The 28,000-nt window shown below is 43.5% G+C and overlaps 1 protein-coding gene across 2 annotated transcripts; it reads left to right on the forward strand.

Annotated features, from left to right (window-relative positions):
• Positions 1 to 1,424: 1,424 nt before the first annotated feature.
• Positions 1,425 to 27,997, forward strand: LOC310780148 (nectin-4-like). 2 transcript variants are annotated; one of them, XM_083640706.1, is made up of 11 exons: positions 1,425 to 1,831; positions 9,496 to 9,708; positions 14,527 to 14,694; positions 16,890 to 17,168; positions 17,715 to 17,832; positions 20,986 to 21,140; positions 21,626 to 21,788; positions 22,931 to 23,018; positions 23,779 to 23,841; positions 24,620 to 24,826; positions 25,713 to 27,997. In XM_083640706.1, the coding sequence occupies exons 1-11, from the start codon at positions 1,777 to 1,779 to the stop codon at positions 26,103 to 26,105; spliced, it is 1,902 nt and encodes a 633-aa protein (XP_083496832.1). In that variant the 5' UTR covers positions 1,425 to 1,776; the 3' UTR covers positions 26,106 to 27,997. The 2 variants fall into 2 exon arrangements, with proteins under 2 accessions (XP_083496832.1, XP_083496833.1); XM_083640707.1 differs by having other exon boundaries at positions 22,931 to 23,006.
• The last annotated feature ends 3 nt before the right edge of the window (positions 27,998 to 28,000 follow it).

The raw sequence follows: 28,000 nt of genomic DNA on the forward strand, positions 1-28,000 counted from the left end.
CACGTCTTCAGTTTGAGAAACACTAGATAGTCTTCACCATGATCTATTTTTTTTTACCGTTATTTAATTATACCAAGGTGAGGTATCACAATTTGACAATGACAGACGGATGTTTGAAAATCCAGTAGGGAGAAATCTTTAAGTTCAGGACAGGTTCGTGCAGTGTTCTATACAAACCACAGGATGGCAATGATGGAGTCATTTTGGTGCCCCACACACACACACTGACACACACACACTTCTCTCTCTTAGCACAGAGTACATTAAGAAATAAACAAGTGATTATTGTGAATGTTCTCTTTTTCAATCTCTGTGAACTCTTCAGGGGGGATGTCAGAGGACACACACACAGAACCTGGCGCTTGTGGCTTCCTCTTACTGTAATAAGCTGTATCTGTATTCTCATCATCAGGTACGACACTGTGGTGAGTGGGGGTTTTTTTTAATGGAAAAGAAAGGAGATTTTGAGAAACTAGCAATGCCAATGCTTGTCTTTGCTCTTGCACGAGGCATAGATAGGGCCCAGCAACAGATTTAATAAAAGAGGCAGTTTAGAAGGAAATTTAGAAGGGAAGTGAAGTAGATTGTGAGCTTCTAAACTAGTTCTATACATTTAGAAAAAATAAAATAAAGTGATAATGGTTGTAGATGATGATACAGTAACACTATTGGAATAAACTGTTCGCTGTTCGCTATGTGCTTATTGTATGGAGTTCTATTCCAGTGGATTACATTGCTGATAGTCACATGAAAAACAAAACAAAAACAACAAAACACTAATATTCCTATAATACAGTGGTTCATCTAATAAGATACTTGCTTTTAGATGTTTCCGCACAGAACGTGGATGAAACCCATGACCAAATAGTCATACATTGTGACATGTTGTTACTTATGGATGGAATTATAGTGAATGGGCCTAAAGTATTCCCTTGCATGCTGGGGACCCCCCTGGAAGTTCTCTCAAGGATCCCCAGACCCCACTTTGAGAACTACTATAATAAACCTAAACTTATGCCCCTCCCCATCTCCTATTGTCTCATTATACTATTCATTTGTGATATTATTTTTGGATTTTGAAGTTTTTGCTGTGGTATGATAAGATTATAGGATGAATGTATTTTTTTCCCTGTGGGTGGATGTTCCCTTGTTTTGGTTTCAGCCTGGATATTCCTTCTATTATGAGACACAATAGGCCCACTTATGATCTTGCTTTCTGTCAAAACTATAGGAGCTCCATGCCAGTCTTTTCACCTGCCTCTCCTGTGAGCCAGAGCATGTAAAGACAGAGAAAATAACTGTCATGTTGCCCTTAACCAAACCGGAAAGGTGACTTTTGAGGTAGGTGTGTGTGTGTGTGTGAGAGAGAGAGAGATAGAGAGCGAGTGAGCGAGCAATTGCGACAGCAACAGGTGTATCCCAAACAGGTAGAGGTGCGCCTATTTTTTCTCTCCAGGGACAACAACACCATGGCATGCGCTTGACACTGACAAAACAACAAGAGATCTCAACTTATTAGACTACAAGGACTGATTTAATTTTTACACCTCCCAAACTTTTTTGTATTCTTGCCTTGGAACGGATTTGGTGCACCAAGAACTTCCAAGGGTGATGGGGCCAGACGAGGCATGAGTCCGCTTAGATTACCTTGTGTTTAATCAGCCTTTTGCACCAGGATATGACCTTTATTGGACTTTTATCCCAGGCAGCGGTGAAAGCGTCCAGACTTGTGCAGTGCAGTTGACTCCCTCTCTCTCGCTCTCTCTCCCGGGGATAATGACATCGCTGCTCAACACACTCTCTCTGTGTCTCTCAGCCCTCTGGATCTGTGGTAAGGAGCCTTTCAATTCATTCATAATTGATAGAAAATCCCTGTTATTTTTCCTATAGGGACTTGCAGTGTGTTTGCAGTACAGTACTTCATTGTGAGTTTATAGTGATCCTATTATAGTAGGCTACTTTATGGTAGGCTATTGTTTCTCTCGTAAGGCATCATTATAAGGATGTTTAATAAGGGGAGTGTCTATGGTGCTCAAAAGTGAGATTATAGTGACCTATAGAGGCCTACCTGTTTATATCCTACCTATGGTATCACTATAATATTCATATAGTAATCCTATGGCATTCCTACAGGAACTTTTAGGGAGTCTAGGCGACCGACTTGTTTATCTCCTATGGTGTCCTTTAATATTCCTATAGTATTCCTATACTCCTGCAGAGACTTACAGTGTCTTTGGTAGGAGTTCATGATATGTACGTATCTCCTGACCTATACTATTCCTATGATATACCTATAGAAATCCTATAGTATTCCTACAGGAACTTTTAAGAAGTCTATAGTGAGTTTATAGTGAACTATTACATTGAGTTTATCTCCTATGCTATGGTATCCTATAGTATCCTATAATCCTATAGTATTTCTATAATATTCCCGAAAAATAAATGATTCCCCTTTTTGCTGGGGACCCCCTGGAACCGCCTCAAGGACCACTGGGGGGTCCGCAGACCCCACATTGAGAACCACTACATAACCTATTAGGATTTATATGGTCCATTTGTTAATTTGAATTTCAGCAAATAATTTCATTCTTGCTTCTGGCAAAGTTTGAATGGGAAATGAACGAGAAATATGTGCAAAAATGAAGGCAAGCCATGACATGCTGGCGCAGAAGTTGCTTTTTCTGCTATATTTGATTATCACATAGCTTTCATGTTATTGACTGTAATTGGCCTATCCCGTGCATATTCATAAGCCGTGCACGCCCTGGGCTGAGCTGCTGAAACAGAAAACACTGCTGCTGTCTGATATTACTGGAAAAACAGGTTATTGACGATCCGTTTCCCGGCCTCCTGTCTGTGATTCACACTGACTGCATGGACCCTCCTAGTGTGTGTAGTGTGTGTGGGAGTGCTGTGTGTTTGTGTCATAAATGTGTGTGTAAGCATATGTGTGATTAATCTAATTTGATGTGTATGCATGCATGCGCTTAATCTGACTATTGGGTGACATAAGACTTTATTTGGATATTCCAAATAGTCTACTCTACTTTTTACAGTATTTGTAACATTTCAACAACTTATTAGTTGAGATTCAACTGTTTAACAGATGTTTAACAGATTATCTATAAAGTATGTGACTATTCATGAACATACCTGTATACATGTTACACAAGGTGCAGGTGTTTACGGGAAGTAAACAGAATCTGTCTGTTGACTATCACATTTGTATAGTCTGCATACAGTGAGTCTACACATCATTGCAACATTTCAACAGCTTATTAGTTGACATTCAGCTGTGTAACAGATGTACAACATATTATCTATAGAGTATATGTGACATTTCAGCTAAAACAGGGTCTAAATGACATATTTTCAAGTCAACTTGGCATCTCAGGGCTTGTGGATACTTGGATTACGCCAGCGGTGAGCAGTATGGAAGCATTTTACTAAATTCTTTGTTGTTGTTTTTACGTTTGAATGTTGGTCACCATTTACACATCAATCATGTACTATAGGAGAATTCAATGTTGTGCTGTGAAACTCCACAAATGTCTGGTGGACTAAAAAAGAAAACTTGACCCGTCCTTCCATCGGCATGGGTGTGAGTAGGTAATGACTGAATTTCATTTTTGGGTGAACTTATCCTTTAGTTGACATTAGTTGAGATTCAACAAGTCAACTGTTTAGCTGTTGAAATGTTCCAAATACTTCATACACTCTTTGTAGGTGGGCTTATTTCCAAATAAAGTGTTACTGTCTATATAGCCTATATCTTATACAATGTGCGTTAATACCATAGACTGTATAAAGAGGTTAATACAATATAGACAGTGTATTAGCCAGACAGTCCTTTCGTTAAGTGAAGTCAGTGAGGTTTACATGCATAGGCCTACATGTAGCCTACAGTCAGAACACTGTGGGATGCAGTCAGTCAATCCTACACATAGTAACAGCAGGATGCTGGTCACAGGCGGAGTGTTATTCCAATAATGTGGTACAGGCAGATTCCATGGTAAACCTCAGGGTGACACACACACACACACACACACACACACACACACACACACACACACACACAGAGAGAGAGAAAGAGATACCTCACATGGAAAAACACTATAGGCTACACTCATAAGGTGTGATGGTAAGTGTATGAATCATACCTGCTGACATATCTGAGCACATTTTCCCACATCAGGTGCTACACTGTCTTCACTTGCTCAATCAGCGTACAACGTTTTGGTACACAATTTCTTTCTCAAGTATATATGCTGACAAATGACATGGTTCACAGTGACCAATCATCATAAACATCACATTGATGGCAAAAGGCTACACCTTGCGGCTCAGAGTGAACTCCTACAATTCCTCACAAAGACATCAATGGACCTCAAATCGATATGGATCTGTGTCAATCTTGGAAAATATTAAAATCACATCTGTTAGCTCAGTAGCAGCAGTAAGTCAATCAGATCATCAATAAACAATAACAAACATATAGAGAAATGTAGAAAAAAGTAAGTATAAACTATTACAGAAATTTCAATTCAGGACATAACATCAAAGTCACAAGGATCGACTCATCCCTATAGGCCGGGCGGCAGTTCAAGGCACAGAATAAGAAGGGCAACATCATATACAGGGAAGAGTCATCATAGGGCTACATTGTAACATCACATTTAGTATTAGTTCATCATTACGACCCCTAGGGCTGAGAGTGTGCAAAGTGTGTATCCAGTATGGCTTCTTCATAGTACCTACCTACATACTGCACCAACACACCTGTCACAAAGACTATTCAGGTGGGCAAGATATTTTGGATGACCCACATCAGCTACAAAATGAATGAGCCTGTGAGAGCTCCGAGCTTGGGTGTCACTAAGGATCGTAATCACTGGAGTTTAGCCATGGTGTTAAGAGCCCACATGGGCCTGAGTGTGTAGCATGTACCATGCTTGTCAAAATGCATTTAATAGGGGTGGTGAAGCTAGGAGTGCAGGTAGAGACTTAACCAGCAGTCCAGCACAGTGTACGGTAGATGCTATAGAAGAAGGGAGTAGGTCTACTAAAAAACAAAGTGGTAGCAGTGGGGCAGCATTGGCTGTGACTCAGGAGGTAGAGGGGGTCATCCACTAATCGCTTTGGATAAAAGAGGTTGCTGGTTCGATCCCCGCCCCCTCCAGTCTGCATGTGGAAGTGTCCTTGAGCAAGATACTAAACGCCAAATTGCTCCGGGTAGCTGTGCCAGCACCCTGCGTGGTAGCTTGCCGGTGAATGAATGTCTGTGTGAATGTACACTACCTGCTCATTGTAAAGCACTTTGGATAAAAGCGCTATAGGTATTGGGTCTGTCTGTAACTCAAGTGAGCTTCCTATCACCCAGCTACCTAACTAGATACTTTATTAATTAGGTATCATATTTTAATATAGGTGACTGAAAAATAACTTGTTTCAGACGTCCTGGCGCTTTAAGGTAGCGTCATTTTATCCTTCTCCTGCAGTGGGCAGAGAATCAAACAGGGCCATTATTTACCATCTAGCATTGTTGAGTGCAGTGTGAACAGGGAAGTGGAGCCGTTGAGCCTTCTTGAGTTGTTGGGCCTAATGGGGGGTGACTTGATAACCACAATGACTTCCGCACACTCACTCACCCTGAAACCAGGCTGGTGAATGTTGCTGCCTGTCTGTTGTGACGGTGCAGCCGGTTGTTATGGTAGGCCTACTCACTTGCATGGTAGTTTATGGTAGGCCTACTCATTTGCATGGTAGTAGGCTATGTCATTCTCTCAAACTTGGACCTCTAGTCTACATGTATGGTCGCCTTTTTGATTATGGCGTGCGTATAACACCTTATACTGTGTATTGATAACTGTTAGTTGCTATGGTCCTCAAACTTCTTCTGTAATTTGATTGGTAGGTAGTGAGTAGGCCCGCCGTGCTAGTGCTTTTTGTACATGTCTAAATGTCATAATGGTATCTTGATCCGACTCGTTATAAATTATGACTGGTATTTGTCATGAGTAAGGACAGAAAAGTGATTAGACAAAAAATCATAGCAACTATAAAATCAGTCCTACAATATTTATTAAATTGGGCCTTGTGAAAACCAAAAGGTGATTACGGTAATCATGACCAAATTAGTCACAAGTTCACATTCAATTACAATACAGCAATGCGTGAAAAGTACGTACTGACATGCATTTTAAGGAATAAACGATAACAAGGCTTGCCATACGCAGAGACTGAGACATTTTGGGGATAGAATTTGTCATTTCAAGTCGGTTATTCATCATTTAAAATTGGACTGATATCATTTAGTACTTTGGACTAATTCATTTGCTGAAATTCAATTCCCCTGCAAGCTGCTTTTGTTCAGTCTTAACAGGTTCATCGACATGAGGAAACTGCACGTGTGAAAACATAGTCACCACGAGCAACATGAGCTCCTCCACGCCAAGAGTAGCAATTATGATTAAAGCGAGACATGGCAGGTGAATAGAGTTTTCTCTTTCTCATATTCTGAGCCAAAAATCTCCACTTCAGTAGCACTTACATACACCAAACATCCCAGTTTTATTCCCATCTAGGCTATATTCTGAAAGTTTTTACATAGACGTTTGTCCATATCATTCATAGCCTCATCGTGACACACACCTCTGCCACAGACACCACTTAGTAAATTTTAACTAAGAAGAAGATTGTATTCCTAAAAACATGGTGGCTCTGCAGCTCGCGTCCGAAGCTCGGCTACTGCGTGGCCTCGCCCACAGCTCTGCTGCTGCGTGGCCTCGCCTGCCCTATTGGCGTGCACGCAATGTCTCCCTATCTCTCTCCCTCAGTCTATCTTCCCCTATCTCTCCCTCAGTCTCTCCCTCCTCTCTCTCCCTCTCCTCTCTCTCCCTCTCTCTGTTGAGATCCCTTGTCTGTTAACTTGTAATAGTTTAGAATAAAGGTTTTTTAAATCTCTCTGTCGCTCTCCCTCTCCTCTCTCTCTCTCTCTCTCCCTCTCATCTCCCTCAGTCTCTCCCTCTCCTCTCTCCCTCAGTCTCTCTCGTGTGTGTGTGTGTGTGTGTGTGTGTGTGTGTGTGTGTCACTGATGACATCATCAGTGATGTCACAATGCCTATGTATGACATAATCAGTGATGGTATGACATCATTGATGACATCACTGATGTCATTAGGTAATTAGGGCAATCACCTAATTAAAAAATCCGGCTCCGTCAGGTCACCAGCACAGGTGCTCTTTACACTTCCTGAAAGTTTCAGCCCAATCGTATGTAAAACGGCATAGCTGTGGCCTGGCCAAAATTCTTGAAACAATCAAACAGAGATTGCCCACATTGCCAAATTTATATATATATAGCCTAGATAGATGTTCAGATTTCTGTTGTGGAAATGTATGCAAATTAGTGCATATTTAATTAGATAATGCATCATTTGCATATTTAAACATACAATTTAAGAAAACGTGTTATACATAATTGTCTTAATGTAAGTAATCAACTGGAGAAGTTTCATAGTGATATCTGTTAGTTAATTTCTTTACGCATGAGACCAAGACATAATTGCGGTAGTCGATATTCACCTGCTGCGGTGTGTCTTGCCTTAAATAAAAATAATAAACCGTGCTGATGAATTGCATCAATCCCCAATAGAGTCCAGTGTTTGAAGTTGCGTGGAGCGAAACTTGTTTTTCCAGAATGTGACCAGAACTTCAATTTGCATTTGTCTTAGCACTGTGCCAAGAGAAATATCACTCTGACATGCAACCAATTCTGCCAACTGTTGTTGTTATTCATATTTAGCTTCAAATGCCGTGACTTCCTATTCAATGTGAGACTGCTGGAGGACAGCACAGGAGAAGATAGGATGACACAGTGCACTTAAGTCTACATCAAACAGATTAGTGAATTGGATCTGTAAACAGAGAGAGACACGAGGAGAAGGCAACAAGGCACATTCGTGTCAGCTTTTACTGATTGTGGTGTACGTTACAGTGTGGCAGTCACGACATCTATAGAGACTGTGTGTGCGCCCGTCCGCATGTCTCTGTCTCCCGGGGCCGAGTGTCTCCTTCCCTCCAGACCAGACACTGTGGAGTAAACTTCTGTGGGTTCGCCTTTGAAAACATGTCTCGAGCAACTAGTTAAGCGACATATCTGTCTTCTCTCTCCTCCCTCTGTCTTCGTTCTCTTCTCTGTGTACTCTATGTATACTTTAAATTCCACTCCCCCTCCTCTTGCCTTCAGATCTCATCTCCAATCTGTTTGCTCCTTCATCTCAAAGGTTTGCAATCACAGTTTGGATTTTTCTATTCTGCTGTTGCTTTGCTGTCTGCTCTGATATTTTGTCTAATCAAGGTTTAAAACTTTCAATATGATATGACTATGGGGACCCAACAGATACAGACCCAAGACTTTGGTACAGTACTGACCCAGCAGTTTAAAAACACCTTCTTGAAGTTAATAATGGATTTGTTGGGTTTATTTTTAATTGCACTAATTGTCTTTTATTTTATTTTATGCTTATTTTTTATTGATTATTCTATGTGCCCTACTTCCCCATATTATCCTCCCCCCTGCGTGGCAGGCACACCCACGCGTTACCCGCAGACTCTGACAAGTGCTTGATGCACTCATACTGTTATACACTTACACACACCCAGGCATACACACAACAGTGCACTTTTCATCACAGTCATCTTAAGGACCGCAATGGAAATAAGCTGTTAGCTTTATTGCATTTTTTTATCCTTTTGATAATGGTGGGCCTGTGCATGTATATATGTATACACTGTTTGTTCATTATCAATAAAGAACTCAATCAATCAATCAATCAATCCTAGTCAAATTTTCTCTGTATATATCTTTGCCTCTGAAAAATATTTATATGTTAATTGTTAGTATGTTGTCTGGATCTGGTTCAGAGATTCAGCGTGTCTGGATACTATTTCTAACCACTGGGACACCCTGCCACCCAATAATTATTACCAGCCACGATGGCATGGCTGGTATTGTTTTCGTGTGTGTGTGTGTGTGTGTGTGTGTGTGTGTGTTGTGGTTGGGCTCCTAAGATTGCATGACACTTAAAAAAATCAATCAATCAATCATCAATCAGTATGCACGCATCATTATGGAAAAATCTGGCCCTGGCCCTAGCGCCTTTTTATTTGCTGAATTGTTTTTTTTTACAATCCTTTTTAGTTTGACATGAATCTTTATGACACAAATTCCAAGTAAGCAGCATCAACCTGATGAAAATTATGAGAACAGGATCTTTTAAGGTAGGCCTATTAAAAAAAAAAAAAAAATCTGACAATATCATTGATTTTTGTTTATATTGATGTTATTTGCATCATGATTATCATCAACAATTATTTACTACTATATCATTGACTATAATTTATGGTCTTTGACTGTAATCATCATCCCACCAGCCAACTATGCTTGATCACTCACCTGATCTCTCTGTCTGTCTGTCTCTCTCTCTCCTACAGCAGTTACAGTGGTACAGGGAGACTTTGTGGAGCCCCCTCCCTCTCATTCCATGCGCTCCTTGGCCGAGGAGGAGACGGTCCTGCCCTGCCGCTACCAGCTCGACGCCGCGGAGGAGGAGCAGAACGTCCTGGTGCAGGTCACCTGGTACAAGGAGAGGGCCGATGGCACCAAGGAGCAGATCATCGCAGCACACCACTCCGATGGACAGACAAGTAGGATAGCAGTGTTTTACCAACGTTTGTGGAAGGTGCACATATTTGGTGGGGGGTTTGGGGGTCCTCCCACAAGGAAATTTAACTTTTTTTCAATATGCAATTTCACATCATTTTGGACCATTGTTATGACCATAATATGGTCATAACATAGCTAAAGCAGATAATAAATAAACGACACCGAAAAAGCTTAAAGACCAAACTTGCTAAAGAACTACAACCAATTAGATCTGGGAAAAGTTATTTAGTTAGTTTGATTTTTAATTAATTCGTTTTTGATTTTACATTAATTTGGCTTATGTGGTGCCCAAAACGGCTTGGGTGCTGTGCCTACTGTAAGCCTTATAATGATATCACGATATGAAAAGGTGACAATACGTAGCCTATCGCGGGGCAGAAAAATGAATCGGGATATTAGCTCTATTTTATTCTGCTGTGATATTATTTGCAGAAGAAATCTCTCTCTTAATCCATTTGTTAATGTCACTCTTGCAAGCTCATTCTACACAGCAAATTTCCCCAAGATAAATAAGCGTTGATTTTAATTTTCAGTGACAAGTGTTGATTGGAGAGTTGTTTGTCGACTCGAGCTGATCTGGCTCCTGGGGAGGCTGTTCCAAACGATCATGAGTACAGTTCAATCATGAGAGACTCGTAATATAATTTTAACAAACTTTATTGAATCAGAATAGACAGTTTGAGTAGGTTTTTTAAGGCAAAGCGGGGTTGCAAGGGCGTGGATGTGGATAGCCCGGGCATGGGCGCATTGATGAGGAAAAGGAGAGTTTGATCACCACCAACGAAGTGCTTGTTGCCTCTTTAGTCATGGAAGGAGGGATCTTTGGGCTGATAATATGGTGTCTTGCTCTGGTCGAATGAAAGATGCATAGGCGGATGAGGACCAGCGCCCCAGTTGTTGAAGGGAGGCGGAGGACGCCCCCTGCATGGCTGCTGATGTGGCTGCTCCGATCCTGAAGGAGTGACTGGAATAGTTCTCTGCAGGGATGTTGCATTTCTGGAGTGTGGTCTTGAAGTGAAGGATGAACCAGGATCCTGTCATGTGATGATGGGGAGAGATGAGGAAAAGGGGGCCAAGGGCTGATTGAGGTTTATGCAAATGCCGGAATGATGGGTTATGCAGATTGTCGGACATTGGCTGACTTGTCAGGACGTGGGCTGACTGAAGTTTAAGCAGGATGCAGGGATAATGGGTTGAGCAAGTTGTCAGGATGTGGACTGACTTCTCGGGACGTGGGCTGACAGGTTTAAGCAGAATGCAGAGATAATGGGTTGAGCAAATTGTCAGGACGGGGGCTGACTTGTCAGGACATGGGCTGACTGATGTTTAAGCAGAATGCAGGGATGATGGGTTGTGCAAATTGTCAGGACGTGGGCTGACTGAGGTTAAGCAATGGCAAGGACACTTATGGGGTTATATGCAAATTGCCCGGGCATGGGCACCAAACGGGGATTGGGAGAGAAGACCGCCACCAACGAAATGCATTAATACTTCCTACCAATCATGGAAGGAGGCATCTTTGGGCTGATGATATAGCAGCTTGCTCTGGATGGATGTAGGACGGATGGCTGATGAGGACAGCAGCCCAGTTGTTGAAGGCTGCACGTATTAGCTGCAAATATGTTTGTTTGAAGAGATGATTGTATAAACAGATAGAGTGATAGACGTAGGATTCGTCTAAGTGTCACGAAATGATGAGATTCTCGTACGTTTGGGGGATTTGGGGATTATTGATCGTACATCGTACAGAGGTCAAAATTATCGTACAGGTACGATAATTATCGTACGTCTGGCAACGCTGCCGGGATATGCTCTGCTGTAGCCACTGTGCTGTGACCAGGGATGTGCTCTGCTGAATCTACTGCGCCGTGACCGGGGAATGAGCTCTGCTGACCTGACGAGTTATGCATAACGGAAAGCCGGGTGATGCTGCGCTGCACATTAAAGCCGTGGTGGACTGGGAGGAGCACCTTTTGTTTATGATCGAGACTGAAGCTTCGTATGCATTTGCAATACCAGAGTAAATCTCGTAGAGGAAGATCGATTCCCTACTGGGAGAAAGTAGGGAACTCATGGTGCCTCTTTTCTGCAACCATTCACCTCTAGAACTTAATTCAAGCATATGCTGAAGCCAGAACCACCCGCGAGCATTTTTCGGTTGAAAAGACGTTTAAATTTGAAAGTGAAAGTTTTTTTTTTTTTTTTTTTTTTTTTTTTTTTCACCCACTATTTGCAGACGTTTATTGAACTTCCAGATTTAGACCATATTTCACCAGGATCTTAAATTAAAATATCAGCGCGCACACGGGATTCGAACCCCGCTTTCCCACATTCAAGCCAGTCCGCTCTAGCGCTGAGCTATACATTTTCTTATATTTTGAAGGACGGCAACAGCAGAACTGATGATTATCGCCATTTTGCCTGAAGCATGCGACGGGAGACTATAGTGTCGCATCTTGCATTTGCAATGCGCATCTTTGGCAACGCTAGACCAGCCACGCGCATGCGCAGTATAGCATGGAAGGCCGGTGGCTAGCCAGGTAGCTAGCGCGCTACTCAGCATGGCCGGAAAAGTTTACAAGGGTTATACTTTATCTAAATGACTGGGATTGGATCGATGGATTGGATGCGTAAGAGAGGAACCATGCTATGAAAAAGAAAAGGTTGACTGGAAACTGGGACTAGAGGCATGTTGTTAAAACCCGAATGGACACGGGAGAGGGAAGCGGCCGTATGCCGTATGCCGTATGCTAAGGGATTGGCACCCGGCCTGAAATGAGTGCAGCAGCAATGCCGCAACGTTGACTGAAACCAGGGACTAAATGCATGTTTGATAATACCCGACCGGACGCGGGAGAGGGAAGCGGCCGTATGCAACAGGGCAGAGTTGCTCGGGGATTGGCACCCGGCCTGCAATGAGTGCGGCCGCCGGAGGAGATGCCGGCTGAAAAGGGGGGATACGACCTGAAACCTGGGGCAGGGCTGTTTGGGCTGCTGCCGTGGGGAGCGTGGGGCTCGCGAGCTGGAGCCTTGGTGCGTCCGCCGAGGAGCCGCCGGTCGTGGTGCGCTTCGCTGGGCCTTTCTTGGAGGTGGACTTCTGGGCTCTTTTGCTGCGGCCACGGCCTCCGGAGTGCTGTGCGGACTGAGATCCGGGGGAGGTGGACTTCTGGGCTCTTTTGCCGCGGCCGCGGCCTCCGGAGTGCTGTGCGGACTGAGATCCAGGCGAGACGAGGACCTCCTTGACGTTGGATCTTCTTTTGCGGCCGCGGCCCCTGGTGAGGGGAGCGTCCCATGAGACGCCTGTGACGCCCGGAGATGGAGCCTGGGGATTGGGGATTTGCCCGAGGCTGGCCGGGGCGTTGAATGTGCTCTGGAGGAAAGCGTCCACGGTGGAGCTGAAACTTTGCTGCTCGTTTTCGGACTCGGACATGGTGCTGGACTGAATGAAGCTTTTTGCTCTGGAGATGCTGGATGAATGCGTGATGCTGACACGAGGTGAGTGATGACTGCACAAGTGTGATTTAAGCTGTGGTGATGGGGGCTTTATATAGTACCAGGAGAAGGGCATTTATGATGTCATAACTGATGTCATTTATGATGTCATAACTGATGTCATTTGGGAGAAGGGCATTTATGATGTCATAACTGATGTCATCTATGATGTCATTTATGATGTCATTTGGGCTGAGGGTTATGACAGCATGGGGTGCTCTATTAATGCCTTATTTGGTCTTCCATGATTGAACTACAGTCTGCGACTACACTAAATGATGGGTGTGAACTTAGCGCAGTGTTGATTTTGACATAGCAGGGTAAACACAACACAGGTGTAACTAATAATAACAGTAATGATGCTTCCATTCCATTTAGGTGTTCCAATGAGCCAACGTGCACAATAACAGGGTCTGGCACTGGATCACCTAAATGGAATGGAACGTCATTAATCTTATTAGTTACACCTGTGTTTACCCTGCTACGACACATCAAAATGGCTGCTATGAAAAAGGTCTATTGTTGCACTTATTGTATTCCGGATAAAACTATAATTGATTGCATTTATATAGCGATTTTCTAAGTACTCAAAACGCTTTACATATTGGTGGGGTTGGGGGCTCAACTCATCCACCACCGATGTGGAGCACCCACCTGGGTGATGCATGGCAGCCAGGTTGCACCAGAACGCTCACCACACATCAGCAATCATGGTGGAGAGTTGAGGACTGAAAGAGCCAATTAGATAATGAGGGATGATTAGGTGGCCATGATGGAAGGAAGGCCTGTGTGGGAGTTTAGCCAGGGCACCGGGGTTACACCCTCCAGGGCACCGGGGTCACACCCCCCAGGGCACCGGGGTTACACCCCCCAGGGCACCGGGGTTACACCCTACTCTTGCGAAGAGTGGCGATGGGATCTTTATTGACCACAGAGAGTCGGGACCTCGGTTTAACGTCTCATCCGAAGGATGGTGCTCACTCACAGGACAGAGTCCCTGTCTCTGCCCTAGGGCATTAGGGATTATTCATGAGACCAGAAGGAAGAGCACCTCCTACTGGTCTTCCAACACCACTTTCAGCACCAGATGGTCTCCCATCCAAGGACTGATCACAGTCAGACCTGCTTAGCTTCCCCTAGCAAGCCAGCAATGTAACGCAGGAGCCACGGTGCTAAATGCCCAAAATGTAATTTCAGACAAGAATGCAACTGAAACTGACAAAAGAAACTTTGAGGTCTGCTCTGTACTTTCCTGACTGATCTCTCTCTCTCTCTCTCTCTCTCTCTCTCTCTCTCTCTGTCTGTAGCGTCCGGGTTGTGGGCGAGCCGGGTGCGGTTCCGAGGCAGCGACCCCACGGCCGACTCGTCGCTGGTCATCATCAGCACAGAGCTGTCGGACGAGGGGAAGTACACCTGCCACATCAGCACCTTCCCCACAGGCAACTTTGAACGCCAGCTGTCCCTCACCGTGTGGAGTGAGTCCCTCCATCTACCGCTCCACCATTTAAAGGAAAGGTTCGCCCAAAAATGAAAAGTCACACAGGTGAAGTTTGTCCATATAACACACAACTGTGCAACTCGCCACCACTGACTTCAGCTGTATAGAAGGTGTACTGAAATCAGTGGTGACTGGTTTTCCCTGCAGTTGTGCTGGCAACCTCCCTGTGTGTAATATGGACAAAATTCACCTGTGATTCAACTGGGATGAGGGTGAGTGGATGACAGAATTTTCATTTTTGAGTGAACTGTTCCTTTAATGAGTCTAATTATCTGTGTGAAGTTCTGTGAAGATATGTTTTATGAGGATGAAAATGGCTAGTGATGACATGACAGTATGTACTTAACTTAATATTAGAGATATTTGGCTGCCTGGGTAGCATAAGAGGTAAAAGCACTCGCCTATACCACTGTCCATGGAGACCTGGGTTCAATTCCCGGCAGCGGTACTTCCGGTTAGGTCAGATGTTCAGACACAATTGGCTGTGTCTGTGGGTGGGAACCTGGTGGGATATGAGTCCTGGTCGTTTATGGCACCTGTTCGCGGGGGAGGGGAACTGGGGGAATTGCGTGGTCCTCCCACGTGCTATGTCCTGCCGGTGAAACCCCTCGCTGTCATGTGAAAAGAAAGAAGCAAGAAGAAGACTGCAAATGTATCAGAGGAAACATGTGCTAGCCTATAACTCTCCCCAGATCGGCAGAGGGGGTGGGAATATTTCGGCATACTGGAGTCCCTAAACAGTCTTGGAATTGCAGAAATTGGGTATCACTGGAAAGCTGAGACACTTGTGGATTCAATTAACCCAATTGTGTGATGATGTTAGTCCCCATAGTAGCCATTTCATTGTAGCGAGACTATTTTTTGAAACTTGACCTCATTGTATAAAATGAGGGGAGGGGAGGCTTTTTTTTTTTTACTTATCTGGTGTGCCCCAGAAACCTTCTCGTGCGCACCAGATAGTTTCTGGTGCGCATGAGAAAGCTATTATTTATTTATTTATTTTGCCCATGTCCTTTATGGGCTCCATACTATTGTGACCTAGGATAATCACAGCCTCATGAATCTTTACTACCACAAAACAGATCTAGACCATTCAGAAAAGAGCATCACCAGTTTAACTTGTTTAAAAAGCATATCCCTGTAATTATAAATCTGCATTTGTATTTAATTCAAGAAAAGTCTGCCTTTTTATTTCATATTTCATACAGTTCAATTTAGATTGTTGAAGCTTGACGAGCATCACCAGGTTAAACTTGCTTAAAAAGCATACAGGCAAAGAAAATAATCTGAAATTTGGGTCACGCTTTAAGGATTAAGGAACAATTTGGGTCTTGAGGCTAGACCAACCACTGATCTACAGACAAAATTAAACAGTTGAATAGTTGAATAACCTGTTGAAATGTCACAAATACTCTGAGTAGTGAGTAGACTCTCTGTAGGCGGACTATCCAAATAAACCCTAATGACAACGCGGACTATCCAAATAAACCATGATGACAACAAACCCAAACATTCCGGCATGTTAGCACACCATCATCTAACAGCACAATAGATATCATCCAACCTTAAACATAAACATCATCCAAACATAAACATAAACCACAAATGATGCTCTCTAGGAGATATCCCACAATGGAAAAACAACAAATATACAAACATGCAAACACAGCCCCCAAAGCACAAGACACAAGACACAAATCCAAACAGAATAAAATCAATCTATCATAGTAATTTTTTCCTCAAGATTTTGTCTCTCAGATCCAAATCTGAGAATATTTGTATTGCTAGATATGATTTTGTCCAGAATTCCAGTGAAACGATGACCATGATGGTCATTCTTCTACATTCTCTAATTCTGCTAACTTCTTGTAAATTAAATAATGAAAGTATAAAAAATAAATTAAATAGTGAAGTTCAACAATTCATCAATTTGCCGGGGACCAACTGGAATCCCCTCCGACCCCTGGGCCTGGTGGCCCCCAGACCCCACATTGAGAACCACTGCTTTACAGAAGATATTTAGAGAAATCAAACACATGATAAAAAAAAGTATCCCATTAAATCTCCATTCTCAATACCTATCAAATCTAAATCAGGAACATGACCTTAACTTTTCTGGTTAAGTGTTTTACTGTTGCATTAGTTTCTAAACTCCCTGTCGTCTTCCCACAGCATTTCCCATCTCCTCCCTGGAGCCCGTGATTCTGAAGGAGGGTGAGGAGTACCGCGTGGTCGCCTCGTGCCGCGCCGTGGCCCGGCCGCCGCCCCGCCTCTCCTGGGACACGGAGCTGAACGGCCAGTCCAACAACCGCAGCTCCGACGGCGGGGCGGTCTCCTCACACTTCTCCCTGCACCCGCTCCGGAGCATGAACGGCAAGAGGTTGGACTGTCTGGTGTGGCACCCAGCCCTGCAGCGCCCCCGCAGGATACAAAACAGCCTGGTGGTGCACTGTGAGTAAAGGCTTAAAGTTAAAGTCTTTTTAGCCCATAAAACACTTGGACAAACATATAGGCTCACACGCACATAGCCTACCTAAAGATGGACCCGAATAAACAGAACTAACAGAAATCTTCCAGGAATTTTCTAGAAAAGAGTGTGTCGTGAAACAAGTCGGTATGGCAAACCACTATCAAGAAATTGACACTTGACTCTACAAAATTCTCAAAACAAGTTGATTTGTATTGGAGATAAGTGAAATTATCCTAAGCACAATAGCAGATTTTTTTCCACATGTACCGTAACTTTTTAAAGTTTTATTTGCAGTGTGTTTCCACCTCCAAAGCTTCACTTCCTGTTTTTATCCTTGCCGCCAACACTTCAACAGTCACAACAGTTCACAGCTACATCTAAAAGCCTGACTAAACACAATTTTAATATAAAAGCAGCTCATACATTTTCTTCATCTTGATCAGCTGTTTTCTTTTTGTGTCTTTTGAGTTGCCCTAACCTGCCCGAAACAAATTAAGTGAAAGCACTGTATCCCCCCCCCCCCCCAGTCCCCCCAAATGCAGAGGTGTCTGGCTTCAGCGAGGACTGGTACGTGGGCCTGGAGACAGCTGCCCTCAGGTGTGTGAGTGGAGGAAACCCCAAACCACAGAGTTTCACCTGGACCAGGTACAGCACTGCCTCCCTCTCTGGCTGTCTGGATGACTGCATGACTAACTGTCTGACCTGTCTGATTTATTGTTCACCACTTATTTTACAAGGAGGAGTCATAATTGACGACTTCAAATGGGTTCAATGGTTCATTGAGATTGCACTCAGGTCACTTATTAATGGGTTGAAGTAATTAATTACATTTACTCTTGTCAGTGTAATTGAGTATTTTTGTTGCTTTTCTTGTTTGTTTGTTTTCCTTTTACAGTTGCATCCAGCGCTGTTCTCTTTTGTACTTACTTTTGTAGGCTATTTATTCTTTTACTCTATTTTGTAGGCTACTGCTCTCTGCCACTTTTTAGTTTTACTTAAGTCGTTTTTTTGCCTTCAAACTTAAGTAAACCTTTAGCAGAGAAACAAATCTTCTACTTGCTATTTGGTGCCCCCCTCCCCCCCCCACCCCCTCATCTTTAAAGGGACAGTTCACCCAAAAATGCAAATTCTGTCATCATCTGCCCTCATGCCAGTCTCGAGAGAAAACCAGTCACCATTAACTTCAGCTGTACTGTACTGAAGTCAATGCTGACTGGCTCTCCTTCAAGTTGTGCTGGCAACGTCAACGTCCCTGTGTGACATATGGCCAAACTCCCCCTGTGTTTCAACTGTGCTACTGCAGCACACTTCAGTGCATGTTTGTCATGAACTTTTGTCTTCAACCGCAAAGTCATGGCATGGCATTGTCACCTTCTTATTTTGCTGCCTCAGTGGAAAGTGACACATTCGAATGGCGCGTGTGTGTGTGTGTGTGTGTGTGTGTGTGTTGTTTACGCCGGCGCCGCATTACTGCCCGGCAGTACATCCTCGGGGAGGCGTTTGACGTAGATTCCTGCGGTCCTCCTGCTTGAGGCACCTGGTGTCAACTCAAAGCCGTTTCCTTCGGCACGTTAAGGCTTTCTCGGGGTGTGGTGTAGCCTAGCGTTTGGCCCGGCGAAATGAGAGCTTTGAAAAGCAATGGCTCCCATCAAACTATGAGAAGCGACAGTTAGGCCCCAGGGGGAATACTTTGCACCCTCTCAGGCTGTAAATGCAGCTAAAGTTTAGTAAAAGAAAAGAAAAATTCAAAGAGTAAAAATGGTCGGTGGATTGAGGAGCCTTTTCCTTTGGCTTGTTATTGCCAGATCAGAAGCTACCTGCTATTTGCCACCAGATCTTAAGCCATTAGTCATAGGAACACACCTTGCGAAAGACAGGGTTTGTGAGTAAGGCTTACCAGACACACGCCATGCACACACGCACGCACGCACGCACCACGCACACACACACACACACACACACACACACACACACACACACACACACACACACATGCATGTATGTGCACGCGCGCACGCACGCATACACACACACACACACACACACACACGCACACACACACACACACGCACACACACACACACACACACACACACACACACACACACGCACGCACTCCTTCTTTTTTCATGTTAAGTCAGCACCAAAATCTCTTGTTACAATCAACCTCTCCTTACGCACGCGCGCGCGGCGGCGGCTGTGGCAGTGGGCAAACCTGTTGGCTTTGTCAATGCAAAGCAGCAGGTGAAGTAATAGCGGCTGTCACAGTGTCGTGTTGCAGCTTGCGTGGAGAGCAGACGGGGAAGACAGTTTCACACGAAGGAGGGAGGAAGAGGGGGATGAGAGGAGAGGGAAAGGGATGAGAGGAGAGAGAAAGGGATGAGCTGCGGCCCCCGAGAAGGACAGAGGGGAACTTGCATGGGCGGGTAGAGGAGGAAGAGGAAGTAGAAAGTGTGGATTTGTTTTTTTTTATGTTATCACATCATAGGCTATTTAAAATCAATGGTTCCTCTTTCCTACTGGTGATAGGGGCTCTTTCAAAAAACCCAAGCCATGTGAATTAAAGCTCAGGTCAGGTTTCAGTAGGCCTAGTGTTGGGCAAGTTACTCAGGAAGCGTAACTAGTTACTTATTACTGATTACTCCTTTAAAAAGTTATGAAGAAATCACTTTACTTATTACTTGGTTTCAAACGTAATTTGTTACATTACTATAATTACTTTCACTACCCCCTTCTGAAAAAGTGACATATTACAACCTGTTTGGCTAGCTCCTTTTAGAGCTGAATCCACTTTATTGGAACAATAACTATTAAACCTACAGGGGGAGTCAACAATCAGCCAAACTGCATACTTTGTATTTAATTGTCTCTGTACAGTAGGACAAAAATCTAATTGCGTTCTGGCAACGCAGTAGTCTTGCATAGCCGGAACTATCTCAAGTACTTTGTTTTAGCACTGTGCCAGCGCTGGAGAAAGTAATGCACTAACTTGAAGTTACTTGGATTAGTAACTGTAATATAATTACTTTTTGGAAGTTGTAATCCCTTACATTACTAGTTACTGCAAGTAAGTAACTACATTAAGTTACTGCCCAACACTGTGCAGTACATACAGTATTGTGCTCTATAATGGTGGCGATACACCGGGCATGTTTGGGGGGTAATCGGGATTGGAAACAGGAAACACATTAGGGTCAGAAATCTATTCAAATCCATCTGATCTGATTTGCGTAAAAGCTCACGCAACACATAGGATTGTGTTGTATCACAGTTTCCACAGCCTTTCACTGTCGATCTGTAACTCTGTAATATTATGGGATGTAAGCATTAAAATTAGAAGTTGTCCATGACATTTTCATATGCATGAAATGTCCATTTTGCTTCTCTTTCAACCTGTGGCCAGTTCATGAAAGGCTTTACATTTGCTGTGTCTGGTACTGTTGGTCTTTCTGGGAAAATCCTGCACAGGGCGTGATGAATTTTACATTTCCAGTTGGTTTGGAAATAAGGTGTCACAGTCCCGCCCACTCTGTTTGATTGACAGTTTATCTCTGGGAAGTGCAGTGCTGACGCACCACAGCAATGAGCAGTTAGCACCCCCAAAGAAAAACTCATCTCATGAAACATGTAACCACATACAGTAATAGCCTGCCTTCATTACTGTAATACACTAAGTGGACATCTAAATGCATGCATCTCATAGCAATAAATGTACATTTGTACATTTGTTTTGCATTCATGCATCACAGCAATACTGTAGTTAAATGTCAATTTGCTTTGCATTTGTGCCATTTGCAGAAAGGGTGGAGTGTTGCCGGAGGGTGTGATCCCTCACCCTAATGGAACGCTAGCTTTTGGGCGACCGCTCGGCTTGTTAGACGCTGGCACCTACCAGTGTGTGGCCAAGAATGAAGTTGGGATGTCGGAGGCAGAGGTTGAGGTGACTGTAACAGGTAGGGGACAGTGCTGTCAACATGAGAGATGAGATTTACGTGTATAGATGTATGTGCCTACACACAATACCTGCCAACTTCCCTTACTGCCTATCTGTCTACCCACCTACCTAAAATACCTACCTAGTACCTACTAAAATATATACCTATCTACTGTAGGTTACCAATACCTACTAAAATAAGTGCCTACTAAAATACCTACCTACTTATTTACCTACTAAAATACTTAGCTACCTATCTATCTATCTATCTATCTATCTATCTATCTATCTATCTATCTATCTATCTATCTACCTACCGAATAAAATACTTACCTATCTTCCAAATATCCACATCATAGTCCCAGAGGAAATAACCTGATCCTCTTCCACCAATCAAATCCAGCGATAAAGAATAATTGTATACCTTAAAATACACTTTATGCACTTTATGCATTCTTGCATGACAAACTGTTTACGAATGTGTCGTCCTTTCCCCGTCATCAGAAGGAGCTCCCCAGAAGGATGTACTGTCTGAGAATCTGCTGATGATCAGCGTGGGGGGCGCGGCTGGCGGGCTGCTCATCTTGATGCTCATCATCGTCATCGCCGTCACTTGCCACCACAAGCGCAAGAACAAGAAGCTGGAGCTGGAGCTCACCGAGAAGAAGTACGGCGCGACGACACCATGTCTTAATTAAGATAGGATGAGATGAGATGAAGCTTTAACGACCCCCCGCGGGGAAAACTGGCTCGTTGAATATAAGAATGGAGCAAATGAGGCGTATTAAACATAATGCAGCCGACAGTTACAACGCTTGAGAGTCTCAAGTAAGAACTAAGAATGAAAAGTGTGAATTAGACGAATAAGAATAGCAGCTTGTATGCAGGATGTGCACATTAACAGCAGTAGAGCATACTGAGGCAAAGAAACAATGAAACGTATGGATGGGAATATGAACACACCAGCATATTGCATAGGGATGCACAATATGGATTTTTTTCTCAGTACTGATAACGATAACCTGCTTCTCATGGCCTATATAGCAATAGGATAACCAATAATTTTACATGTTTGCCTTTTAGAAAGAAGCTCATAACATGTGATTGTACACCTGAGGGTAAGAAAGGCTAAGATGAGTGAGCAAAGATGGATGATGTAATATTCCATAGCTCTGACCTAACCAAATCTTACGGACATCGCTATTGTGAACACAACAAAAACAAAGAACAGTACTCTTCAAATATTCATTTATTTTCTTCTAGTATAAAGAACGTCAAAAAACTTCACAAACATTATTTGGCTTTATAGAGCATGTTGCCTAAGAATCCAAAAAATAATGCTTTGACATAATCTGTCAAATCAGACATGTCAATGTATTAAATGCATGTTATTAGTAGAATACAAAAACAAAGGCTTTTATTGAACTGAAGGCATATGGCTGCTTAGTCTGCAGATAAAACACAATGACAAAAGGCATATACAGTAGTAGACTGGCCCCTATGTCATTTTTTGCTTAAAGGTATCCAAAGGGGTTTTCCTTGTAAATAACACATTTTGTATAGATATTATATAGCCAATATCTATCAGCCATAATACAGTAAAGTGATAATACCCAATAAATATACATATACATACAATCCCATTATCAGATGATAATTTATCCGCACCAATATATATATTGTAGATATACATACAGGCTGTTCAAAATACAGTATGCACATTGAAAGTGAATATATTCTCTGCTTTCTTTAACTATTTACCTTTCTTTCTCATTCTGTTCTATCCATCTCTTATTTGTTCCCATGCAGGGAGGAAATAAGCACTCTCTCCAGGCAAGCTTCCTTCAGGAGAATTAACTCAGTCAGCACAGACGCCAGAGGAACGGTACTTTATTTAGTAAGCCTACTGTGACGATACAGACCTAAGACATACTAGACCTACCTAAGACATAGGCCTACTCTGCTATGACCATGGATATATGTTGGGAATGGGCTGCTATACCTTAGCCTGTGAGTCCAAACTGTATCTAGTAGTTTTATCATGATAACGGAGAGCAAAGATCTAGGAAAAATTGCCTGAAATAAAGGCAGCACTCACACTAAACTCATAGTTTGATGACCTACTTACTGTACGCCTAACAATTCATCTCATTGACCAAATTATAATTTCTTGTCAGTCATCAGCCATTGCTCCACTTACATTATTCCCCAGAAATTGAGTGGACATAAATGGGTTTGAATGTTTTGGTGGCAGTGTTGTTGTAGTCGAGTCCAGGACTCGGACTGACTCATTTTCCGGACTTGTGACTCGATTGGACTTGAGCACTGATGACTCTGACTCGAGTGCTCATGCATTCGGGCTCGGAAGTTGGAGATGAGGACTCGGACTTAATCGATAAAGACCGTTTTTTTGTAATAGGCACGTGTGTTCCACCTACATGTGGATTCATGCACATGTTCAGTAACTCTGGACTCGCACTCAGGTAATGGGGACTGGAATCGGACTCTTCTTTGGTGACTTGGACTCTGACTCAAACACTGGGGACTCGAGACTCGACTTGGACTTGAGATATAGTGATTTACCTACAACACTGGTGGCAGATAACATCAGCTGCAGGCCTACGGCTGATCCACACATGCTTCTGCTTTCGTTCCAGACAGAGGAGCACCTCCCTCTGAGGGTGGAGGGCACCCTGCGGACCAGCCTGTCTTCTCTGGGGGTCAGTCTACGAATCTATCTATCTGTGCATGCAGAGCCGGGGCCGGGGACTGAGGCTTTACTGTCCAGATGCCAAGCGGCTAAGTTCTGAGCTGGCAGGCAACTCCTCTCATTTCTAATCTAAATGTAGTGCATCTCACATAATATTATATTAATAAGAATACACATCCTATGTGGGCTGTCTCCTTGCCTCTTTCCTGGGGCCTTTTGCTTCAAGAACATTGTGGGTGACGTCACATTAAATCGAAGAACGCTTGCGGTGATTGGCTGTGAGCAAAACCTTACAAATAGTCATTTGTTTCTAGATCTGTGTACAAAAAGGATCGAATGCAGGGATAGTTTGACTGGGGAAGTTTCAATACTACTTTGTACTGGGTTATTTTGTTTTACTGATATCCAGCCCTACCTTAAGCATACAGTAACCAATCCTCCCTATTGTATGACACAGTCCTCATGATTGAACTGGCATTCAGTGCATCAGTAGCTTTACTATATCCATGGTGTGATCTATTCAAGCTGACCTGAACCATAGTCACCACATTTTCCATTATGATATGATGGAAAGTGTATAATTTGGAAGACTCAATACCAGACTTAAATTACTTCAAATGTGATGCTCTTATACAATTCAACATATAGTTCAACAGTAAAACAAGCTTAAATCATTGACGATCCAAAACTGGGTCCGTGCTCTCTCGCTCAGCTCAAGTTGGTTTCGATACAGTACAATCTAAATGTGTACTGCTAATCTAATTATAATGTTTTTCCTGTGCTGACAGGAGCAGGCTCGCTGCCGAGACAGTCGATCTACTATCTCAGGTGGGCGAGGAGGAGGAGGAGGAGGAGGAGGAGGGGGGGGGCTGGACTACCTGGGCCGACCCATCCTGCACAACAACTCGCGGAGGGGGAGAGAGCGCGCCCTGGATAGAGACGAGGAGACCCGGCTCAGAGTGGAGTCATTTGTGAGAAACAGCACCATATCGTTGGTAAGTGTCATGCAAGTGTCATCCAATGAAGCCCAGCCCATATGAACTTACAAGACACCTTTCCTGTTCAGTTGTCATAAACAATGGCCAAGCATAATATATAGGTAACAGAAACAACCTAAATTCAAATATGGCATTTATAATACAACAAGACACACCAAACCTCAGAATTATGCCCCGTTCCAGTTTCACTGGGAACTAGGAATTTCCCAGTTCACAGACGGGAACACCCCGGTGACGTCCCCTGAACTGGGATTTCCTACTTCGAAACTCGGGCGAACCTCACCAACCCTGACCTCAAAATCCAAGATGGCAGCTGCTAGAGCTAAACCTGGCTGGTTTTCTGACTCCTTTTACTGGAACGCGGTAAACTCGGGTGTGACGTCACTCAACTGGGAAATTCCTAATTCCCAGTGCTACTGGAACGCGGCATTAGGCCTGTGAACTCACATATCTTGACAGGAGAGCCTGACATATCTTACTTAAAAAGTTGCAATTGCCGTCTATGTGAACTCACACATATCTTGACAGGAGAGCCTGACATATCTTACTTAAAAAGTTGCAATTGCCTTCTATTCAAGTCCTCAGAAATAAAATTGGCAGTCTTAAATACTTCAGCGATAAACACTCCCAATTTCTGGCCAGCATCTCTACCCAGAATAGCTCAGGTTTTTGCTTTTGCATTTCATCAAACAAGGGAATCCTCAAATCGTCATATGGTGTACATTATACAATGAAACGTGAAATGAAATGAAATTTCGACATCCCTCTGCTACTATAATAAGGTGTGTCGGCAATATCTCTAGTCTAGCCTTTTAGATCACAGACATTGCATATCCTATTCTCTGCAATGAAGAGTTTTGTCTCCCTTGTGCCTCTGCAACAGGAAAACCGTCTCCACCCGCCTCTCATCCCCTCTCCCTTCCCAACGGTGCACTCCACCGAGCTTCTGAGGCAACTCAACGGCAGCCCCCCCATCCCGAGTGACGGGGGAGCGATGCCGGGCAGCAGGAATCAGCAGCACTCTCCTCTGTCCAGCTACCCGCCCGTAACGGACGACGAGGACGAAGAGGACGAAGGCCTGGGGGGTCTGATGCGTCCCGCGAGCCAGGAGCGCCCCGACGACCAAGACAGCGAGACCACCAGCTCCCAGGTGTCCGACTCACACATGTCAAGCCTCCGCTTTCAGCACACTAACGGCACGCTGAGATCTAAACCCCGCCCCAACCCTGTGATCAGTCCGCATGCATCCCTCATCCACCATGCCCAGATAGTTTAGCCGAAGAAGAGGCGACACTACGGGAATGGCCAGCTCAGGTCTTGGAGGGGATTATAAGCGAGTTTTGGTTCCAGCTCGGAAACAACAAAAACAGCAGCTAGTAGCAATTTCTGGGACAATTTTGTTGTTTGTAGTGTATGCTACTACTATAATTGGAGAGCTGTGTGTGTGTGTGTGTCCATCTGGAGTTGAAAGGCGCACCGTTGCCCTGATTGCCTACAAAACAGCGATATTTTACGTAAACCAATCACGCTGCTCTGACATAATCTTACATAGACCAATCGTAGCTCACTATGACATCACTGATGAGGTCATAAATCACTGATGATTTCATACAGTTCTACATCACTGATGACATCATATTGCTTACTGATGACATCACAATTGCTTGACTGACATCACTGATGACATGATGACATCATCAGTGATGTCATAAGTGGTGGGAATTTAGGACTGGTACTACACTACTTGACTGTGAGCGTGTGTGTGTGTGTGTGTCTGTTTGTATGTCTGTTTGTTTGTTTGTTTGTCAGTCTGTCTGTCTGTCTGGAGTTGCAAGGTGCACAGTTGCTCTGATCGCCTCTAAAATTTGCCAAAACACTTTTCAGGGGTCTGGCATGAATCAGGCGGGAGGGATGCGCCCATGGGGGGCGCTACAGTGATATTTTACACCTTCACACTCACATAGACATTGTGACATGTGACATCACTGATGACAAGAAATTGGCTGCATATATAGCCAGAGAAACTCCGGTTAAGCGCATGAGTTTGGACACGCCCCAAAAAAGTGTGGCCATGGCGCATCGTCTCCAGAGTCACCACCCTAGAAATGAGCATGCGAAGGGGCCCAAAACTTCCTGTGGGTAACTGGCTACATGGATCTGACCCAAAGCCACTTGGTTCTTCTCCTCCCGCCACAACTGCAACCTGCATACCTCCATATTCTCCTCTTCCTCATGCCCTTGCCTCAAGAAAGACCATTTTGATCAGATAAATATTCTGATCTACTCCTTACAGCCAAAGACTAATGTGCATCTACGCATTTTGGCAATCTGTAAATCTGTACAATATGCATCCATTTAAAATATTAGGCGATATTTTTTACCATATCACTATGTGTACTATTCACATGGACTCTTGAACTGGAGACGCTGTTCTCAAAAAACTGTTAAGATGCCATGTTATTCCAACATCCAAGGCGCCTCTCCAAGAGGAATTTGACTGGACTGTTACAGATTTTTTAATACTGTGGTACATATTTTGCTGTTGCTAGTTTTATTTTCTTTGGACTATGTAATGTATGCTATAATATTGAGTATTGATCTGTTCTGTTACAGCCATGAGGCCCGTGACACAGGGAATGCAATGTGCCAAAGGAAAAATACAGAAACATTATTTTGCTGTCTTGTCAAATATGAAGTATTATTGTGTTGTATTATACACATGTATTATTACAATGTATTGTTATTGTTTGTATGTATGTATATATGTGTCTAACCTAGGCTACTGTAAATACTCTCTTGTTTCAGGAACAAATGTCAAATGCCTTATTGGATTAAATTAGACATTGTAATGGTTGGGATTTAAGGATGTTGGAACAGTCAATGTTTTCAAGGAAAAGGCAATTTGCTCTTATTATTTTCTAGCATCAACAGTAAGGCCATCTGCTGCATTTGTTATAGACACAGTGCCCCCTGATGTGTACTGCTGGGAAGTGCAGGGACCGGATCGAGCCTACATACTGCAGAACTACTGAGCTATGAAAGACTTTGCATTCCACTGGGATGTTGGAAAATGACCTAAGTGCCTGACTTTTCAAATGCAGCATTTATCAATGGATCTATACTGTATGGGTGTGTGTTGTTGGGTTGAAATAAACTTTTATACATGCACAC

Source organism: Poromitra crassiceps (genome assembly GCF_964638095.1).
Source record: "Poromitra crassiceps genome assembly, chromosome: 7".
In the NCBI taxonomy this organism is placed as follows: Eukaryota; Metazoa; Chordata; class Actinopteri; order Beryciformes; family Melamphaidae; genus Poromitra; species Poromitra crassiceps.

Coding starts and splice junctions, on each gene's coding strand:
- LOC310780148 (XM_083640706.1), top strand. CDS start 1,777: ATGACATCGCTGCTCAACACACTCTCTCTGTGTCTCTCAGCCCTCTGG. Junction 9,709..14,526: donor CCACTCCGATGGACAGACAA/GTAGGATAGCAG, acceptor CTCTGTCTGTAG/CGTCCGGGTTGTGGGCGAGC. Junction 23,019..23,778: donor GAGGAACGGTACTTTATTTA/GTAAGCCTACTG, acceptor CTTTCGTTCCAG/ACAGAGGAGCACCTCCCTCT.